This window comes from Gadus morhua, chromosome 21 (assembly GCF_902167405.1).
Source record: "Gadus morhua chromosome 21, gadMor3.0, whole genome shotgun sequence".
Lineage (NCBI taxonomy): Eukaryota > Metazoa > Chordata > Actinopteri > Gadiformes > Gadidae > Gadus > Gadus morhua.
In genome coordinates, this window is record NC_044068.1 from 11,406,911 (window position 1) to 11,414,285 (window position 7,375).

Genomic DNA, 7,375 nt, shown 5'->3' on the forward strand with positions numbered 1-7,375 from the left:
ATGCAAAGTGACAATGCGATCCTCAATTAAATTTGCAAAAGTTATAACAATAAAAATAGAATAACATTTTGTCAAATTCTTTGAGTTCCTTTATTCAAATTGAAAAGCTATAGCGTCCCCGTGATTGCAATCCACTTCGCCACGCTCCGTGTGTTGCGTTATTCAAATGACATTTCAATCCGCAAAACGAACGCTTTGCAAAAGATTTGGCAAAAAGTTTTGTAAAACGTTTTCCAAAATGTAATCCAAAACGTTTTCCAAAAAGTCAATATGCAAAGTGTCAAACGTATCAGCCAATCAGCGTCTGGGCGGGAACTACGTCACTTGCTCGTAATTTCCTTGTTCACGTTCACTTCTAGATACCCGTGGAGGCAATAGAAAGTGACGTAGTTCCCGCCCAGACGCTGATGCAAGTCCTGCAAGTCCGTTTATCCCGCCCACACTGCCACCGTACGAGACCAGACCCAATATCTTTCCGATATGGGTCTGGCTTGCCGCTCTATGGAGCTCGTAAGTCCGCCCCTTCCGGGAGACCCCCATGGGACCTAGGGCTGGGAAAATATGAATGGGTTGCAATGGAAATACAGTAATTATTAATTAATTAAGTAGTTCACCCGTCGACGCCATCTTGTTTTTAAGACTTGATAGATAAGTAGATTGGCGAACACAGAGCTTGCTTGTTGTTGTCAGAGGTCACAATCTCTGTGTTCGTCAATCTACTTATCGAGTCTTAAAAACAAGATGGCGTCGACAAGTTAGTGTACAAAGTTATCAATATCTTGTTTATATGTTAAGACCCTTATTATACTACCAAAGAAATGTCGGGCTACTTCTAGCCTTTTAAGTAGTTTAAAATAGCGATTTAGTTTTTTCCATAACACATGCCCCTATTGTTCCAAGTTTATAGCGTTTTGATAGAATCGGCTAAAAACAGCCAACTGAAGAGTGCGTCTATGTGCGCTTTTTTGCTTCATACCAAACATATCCCAATCCATTTTACACCGCATTTCTCCTTTAAGACTAGCCTTTGGACAATGATATGGCTATATGGTATATATATCTTTGATAATTGTTCTCCTTTTTTGATATTTTTTCTCCTATTTGTTTTATCTGTGAAGTGACCTTGGGTGTCCTGACGGACGTTTTAAATGAAATGTATTATTATTATTATTATTATTATTATTAGTAGTAGTATTATTATTATTACTTGTCTTTCTGGTTATATTGATATTGATTTGATCTTAAGAAAAATAATAAACAGTCCTGATTTTCCTGGCATTTTGGCGAAGACAGGTGTTATCTGAAACCTTATTCTCTTTTGGGTTCAATCGTGTCTATTAGTTTGTGTAGTGCTACACTTTGTTCTCTGCTTTCCATCCTCATTTTGGACTAAAGAAGTGTATGCAGGGTTTAAAGGGAAAGGTTTTTTTTCACATCTCCAACCCTTACTTCCGCGTAGATTAGCTTTACCTGCCTATCCACCATTCTATGTGGTCAGAACAGTCTCATTAATAATGAATGCACAGAGAAGGATTCACAAATGTATTTTGTGATTTATATATAAATTACTCTCTTCTAAATACACTTCAATGCACAAACAAATGGATATCGGTATGTATAAATGTAAAATAAATCCATAAACAAAAATAAGTTTCCCAAACACATTTCTGATCCACACACGTTTTAAATAAACGTAATATAAATCCATAAATATATATTAATTTAAAAAATATTTGCAATTTTCATCAAAAATGTATTTGGATGTTTGGATGTTACATTTATATACAAACTGTTAAACTTGAATTAACAAGAAGCTTTTCATTTGTGAACTTGCTTGCATTTGTGTGAGAACTGGCCTGTATTTATATGTGGATTTTTGAGACTCTCCTGACGTGGGTGGATTCACAAATGCATTCTTTTCAACAAGGAACTCTCTGTAGCCAATCAGATGCCTCCCTCGTTTTCAGCCCGCCACATGACTGCAGTCCCGACCTCTCAACAAGTCCAGCCTCCGAGCCTCCCGGTTCCCTTGGTCAAATGTCTATGGGAAATAACATGGGGTTTTTGAATGATCGTACATAACAATCTGTAGGTGGCGAAGAAGTAAAAGCTGCGTCACGTTTTGAACTACACACTTTTTCCATCTAGTTTCGACTGGGTTTTGGGATTGTCGGTGCCGTTAAGGTAGTAAACGGCACCGACTATCTAAAAACCTAGTCAGTGCATTCATGTGATTTTTTTTTTCATATGCATTTTGGAATTAATCTAGATTAATCTAGATTAAAATGGCAAAAGGCAAAAAATCTTTTTGTTTACCTTGACAGCGGTCAATTATACTTGGCAACGGTGAATTATCAAATATAATTCACCGCCGGAAGTTGTGGTGTTCGGACCTGATGGGTCCGAACGCGGGTGTGTTCGAAACCGCGTACTTGCTTACTACTCCTACTAACTATGACGTCAAATTGAGTAAGCGAGAACTTAGTAAGCGAGTTTAGGTAAGCGAGTAGTATCCGAATGTCTTCTACTTCCGGAAAGATTTTGAGTAAGCATCGCTAGCTTACTAGACGTACTCAACCGCCCCAGAATGCACTTCGTCTATTCAAAAAAACAGTGGAAGAAATGGCGCTAAACGGGGAGCCATAGCAGCAGTGCTTTTAATAATTGTTTAATAATTGTTTTAAGATATCACCGCAAATCCTTAGGTTGAAGGTGTACTGTGACGTTAAATGTGACGTTTATATGTTTATTTATAATATTTATTAACGGCGCCCGGCCGGTAGGTTATTGACACGTCATTTGATTCACGTCATCTGAGGTGGTTAAGTAAGGAAGGTCTTCTGAACGTCGATTACTCAAATGGATTACTCACTCATTATTTAAGGATTCGAGAAGTAAGCCAAATATTTAGTAGGTAGTAAGCAAGTAGGCGGTTTCGAACACACCCGAAGTGTTGTGGTTGTTGTGAGTGGAAAAGTAAAGTGAAGTACCGCTTGAGAAGGTCTCGCGGTAACGCAGCCGTTAAGGGCGATAACGGCCCACCACTAATATAAATGTAACAACATCCAAATACCTTTGTTGTTGTGAAGGGCCCATGCAAGTGAACGGGGCGTTCCACAGCATTAAGAAGAGCCGTGTAAAACAAGTTCGACGAACCTGATTGGCTGAGGCGGTCAGGACCCTGGTCGTCAAGCTCCCTATAAATAGGAGCACAGAACCCGAGGTACCGTACGGTCATTCAAGCCTTTGCATGCCGCAGTGTGTTTTGTGTAGCTTACATAGCAAAGTTTTAGTTAAGAGTTTTAAACTTTTGTAATCTTATTTCTTTATATTTACTGTCAATAAGTCAGTCCTACAAGTTAATAACCATGCTTGCGACAGGGTCTCCACTTTCCAAGAAGGACGTAAATATTATATCCTCCGAAATGAACACCATTTCTCTACAGGACAAGGAAAACACGGTAAGCTCAAATAATATCCATGAAACCCATAAAAATAATAATTTGCTAAATGTACAGCCCATTCCCTGAATTACGTTAACGCGACCTGAAAGTAATCTGAAATGGAGTCTGATTACCGACTTTAACAAAAAGCATAACCTGTAAGAGGCTTTGGGCATTCCTGGTTAAAGACCTTCGTTGTGTTTGTGCATTTTCAGCCCCCGAGTCTAAACAGCACCCGCGTCCTGGCGTCCAGAACCGCGCGTAAAATATTTGACTATGCTGAGGTGAGTCTTGTTTCTCAAACATCTCAATCTAACTATACATGTTTAGTTACGTGAACACCAGATTGACCTTTCGAGCTTTGAAACGGTTTTTTATGCATTTCGTGTTTGCCACAAATCCGGCGCGAAGTCTAACGATGCACAGCTGTAGTTAACTATGGTATACAACTCCCTTTGAATGAAGGATCCATGTTAACTTGAATGAGGCTTTTTTTGAAACAAAGTATGCTATACACTGGTGTAGTTATAACTTCACCAGTATGCTTAAAGTAATAACTACCTAATGGTGTACTATCCTTACGGCAATGTATATCTTTTGTTTGCTTATAGGCTAAAAAGTCCGTGACGAGTAACGCAGACGAGCCTCTCCTGAGGGACAACCCCAGGCGATTCGTCATTTTCCCCATCCAGTACCACGATATCTGGCAAATGTACAAGAAAGCGGAGGCCTCTTTCTGGACGGCCGAAGAGGTAACTTATGCCTGTGGTACAGAGTGCATGGCGTTTATTACATGCGTTTTTAATGGAATGAATAGGCCTACTACCGATTATTTTTTATTGTAGTCTTCAATACGTGAACTATTTTTATTTTAATTATATTCCAGGTCGATCTGTCGAAGTTTTATGGTGCCATTATTATAATTGGGTGGGCATGTTTCTAGTTTAATTAACCTCGTTCTGAACGTTTCCGTCAATGATGGCCTAAGCAATACTTTTTATTCCAGGTCGATCTGTCGAAGGACCTGCAGCACTGGGAGTCGCTGAAGGACGAGGAAAAGCACTTTGTCTCCCACGTCCTGGCCTTCTTCGCCGCAAGCGACGGAATAGTCAATGAGAATTTGGTAAACAAGCATTTTTTAATTGACCAATAAACTTAACAACTTATTATCCATTGTTTAAACCTAAGCCAGCAACGAAACATTGCTTTTGTGTGCGGGTCTGACCGGTTAGTCTCTCTTTTGTGACCACTAGGTGGAGCGCTTCAGCAAGGAAGTTCAGGTGACCGAGGCCCGCTGCTTCTACGGTTTCCAGATCGCCATGGAGAACATCCACTCTGAGATGTACAGCCTGCTCATAGATACCTACATCAAGGACTCCGCTCAGAGGTGGGGTGTAACAAATGGAATTAGTAATGTCCAGTATATTGCGTTACCCTTCAAAAAACCATCTAAAAGCAACTTTCTCTCAGGGAGCACCTGTTCAATGCTATCGAGACACTACCCTGTGTCAAGAGGAAGGCAGACTGGGCCCTGAACTGGATTGGAAACAAGAATGCAGAGTTTGGTAAGCATCGATTTCTTAACACTATTCATTACGCCAAACTAAAGCTATGGCTGCTGGACCACATTACTGATCACGTTTGTTCATCTAGGTGAGCGAGTGGTCGCTTTCGCTGCTGTGGAAGGAATCTTTTTCTCTGGCTCGTTTGCCTCCATCTTCTGGCTGAAGAAAAGGGGGCTAATGCCCGGTCTGACCTTCTCCAATGAACTCATCAGCAGGGACGAGGTGAGGACCTCACTTGCATCGGATGTCTTGTAGGAAAAGCCTTCAGGCTAGTAGCATTAGTGTCTGTATATTTTTGCTGTAATGCTTGCACAAGAATATGAAAATAGTTGAACTAGCTAATTCTTCTTCTTCAAAGCACAAGGAAATTCTAACTAAATGGTTTTGTAAATGTTATACTTTGTTCTCAGGGACTTCACTGCGACTTTGCCTGCTTGATGTTCAAACATCTGGTAAACAAGCCTTCTGAGAAGACGGTTTCCAACCTCATCAAGGATGCAGTAGCTATTGAGCAGGTTTGTTTGTTGGAAATAAGTAAAGTAAAAAAGTGATCAGGACAGGCTTTGCCATGATGAGACGCGCAGGGGTACGGACCCCAGCCAGTAATGGGGGCTGGGTGCTGGCCTGGGTCCTCTGTCGGCGGGCATGTGGCCTACTGGCAGGGGATGGGTCAGCACGATACAGACGCTGGTCTGAGCAAAGCCGGGTCAAAGAACTTCATGCGGCAAATTATCAACTTTGAACATGGCATGTTCCAGTCATTTGGCTTGAATAATAAAGCCCCTTACAAAAACTAATACCAACTATGTTTTCAGGAGTTCCTGACCGTAGCCCTGCCAGTGAAGCTGATTGGGATGAACTGTGACATGATGAAGCAGTACATAGAGTTTGTGGCGGACAGACTGATGTTGGAGCTTGGATTCAACAAGGTAAAGGGTCCACAGGCCATTGGCGACGTATGGTGTATGTCAATCATGCCAAATATTCCGCTAGCTTTCAAGTCTTCGTCATTTAACGCGTCAGAAAAACGGGCACAATAACTGTTTTGGTTCAGGTGATCTAGCTGTCATACAACTACCATGTGCAACTTCATGAGCTGTATCTGAATTCACTGCAAGATACAATTAACACAAATGGTCTGAGGTTGTAAGTCTGCATAAGGTAGTAACAAGGGTGACGGCTTTGCCATGATGAGACGCGCAGGGGTACGGACCCCAGCCAGTAATGGGGGCTGGGTGCTGGCCTGGGTCCTCTGTCGGCGGGCATGTGGCCTACTGGCAGGGGATGGGTCAGCACGATACAGACGCTGGTCTGAGCAAAGCCGGGTCAAAGAACTACAGAACATGTGTCCAATGTAGAGTTTCTGGGTAATCAAATATGGGACATTTTAAAACGGTGCTTAACTTTAGCTATGTATTGACATAAGCAAATGTGGGGATATGTAAACCTGATTAGCTTATGGATTAAACGTTGCTGTCTTTGTCACTCAGATCTACAAGGTGGAGAACCCCTTCGACTTCATGGAGAACATCTCCCTGGAGGGGAAGACCAACTTCTTCGAGAAGTGTGTGGGAGAGTACCAAAGGATGGGGGTCATGTCGGGTGCCACGGACAACACTTTCAGACTAGACGCTGACTTCTAGGAAGCCCCGGAACAGAAATATTGACATTTTATGCAGGAGAGTCTTGGGTCCCACTGTACTTGAAATGGCGCCCATAACATCAGTTATGTTGGTGCCCCTTATGTGGTGTACTCGTGGAGCTCCTGCAAGATGGCGGTTGTATGACATGAACGGCTGCTCTTGGGGAGGCTAGTTGTGGTGCCTAGAACTCTATATTTTACAGACTCTACCTCATTGCTGTGACATTTCAAACTTGCACTCGTCCAAATTGCAGCTACCAGTAGTGCTCCCCATTGCAAACTAGTTTTAAAGATGAATCAATTAACTTGTATGTTACTTCAGCGTGTTTTAATTTTTTAACTTGTGAAGTTTTGCTGTGGTTTAGGTGTATGAATAAAATTTGTCCCATGTTTTACTTGCTGCGTGGTCGTGTTTTTAAATCATGGCATCACTAATATGAGACTATATGACACCAATTAAGTTTGGGTGTGGTGGCGTAGGTACTACGCTCACAAGTTGACGTACCCAGTTTCTAGTACCAAGTCACCGGCTGGATCCGTGTTCCTACAGGAGACTGGTTTCATTGCACTAGCAATGTTTTGCGTTACGGAACTATCCAAACATAATCATCAAGAAACCCTCACTACATGTTACAGTTAGAAATCAGGGCTCTAGTTAACTCTCAATGTAGCCACCATCCAATGAATGCTACGTTTTCAATGCGGCCAAATCCGATTGGTTAATA

At 41.8% G+C, this 7,375-nt stretch overlaps 1 protein-coding gene and 2 non-coding genes across 3 annotated transcripts; all 3 read left to right on the forward strand.

Annotated features, from left to right (window-relative positions):
• The first annotated feature begins 3,223 nt into the window (after nt 1-3,223).
• On the forward strand, nt 3,224-7,042 carry LOC115534184 (ribonucleoside-diphosphate reductase subunit M2). Its single transcript, XM_030344948.1, has 10 exons — nt 3,224-3,461; nt 3,659-3,727; nt 4,055-4,195; nt 4,450-4,566; nt 4,697-4,830; nt 4,914-5,008; nt 5,097-5,230; nt 5,419-5,523; nt 5,824-5,937; nt 6,499-7,042. The coding sequence occupies exons 1-10, from the start codon at nt 3,369-3,371 to the stop codon at nt 6,649-6,651; spliced, it is 1,155 nt and encodes a 384-aa protein (XP_030200808.1). The 5' UTR covers nt 3,224-3,368; the 3' UTR covers nt 6,652-7,042.
• LOC115534957 (small nucleolar RNA SNORD94) lies at nt 5,571-5,709 on the forward strand. The gene has a single exon (XR_003974413.1). It is a non-coding gene; the product is annotated as a small nucleolar RNA SNORD94 (small nucleolar RNA).
• LOC115534958 (small nucleolar RNA SNORD94) lies at nt 6,190-6,328 on the forward strand. Its single transcript, XR_003974414.1, has one exon. It is a non-coding gene; the product is annotated as a small nucleolar RNA SNORD94 (small nucleolar RNA).
• Nucleotides 7,043-7,375: the final 333 nt, after the last annotated feature.

What these genes read in the sequence shown, in the direction of transcription:
- LOC115534184 (XM_030344948.1), top strand. Translation starts at nt 3,369, where the DNA reads ATGCTTGCGACAGGGTCTCCACTTTCCAAGAAGGACGTAAATATTATA. An exon ending in AAATATTTGACTATGCTGAG is followed by an intron (nt 3,728 to 4,054) that starts GTGAGTCTTGTT and finishes GTTTGCTTATAG; the next exon opens with GCTAAAAAGTCCGTGACGAG. An exon ending in GAATAGTCAATGAGAATTTG is followed by an intron (nt 4,567 to 4,696) that starts GTAAACAAGCAT and finishes TGTGACCACTAG; the next exon opens with GTGGAGCGCTTCAGCAAGGA.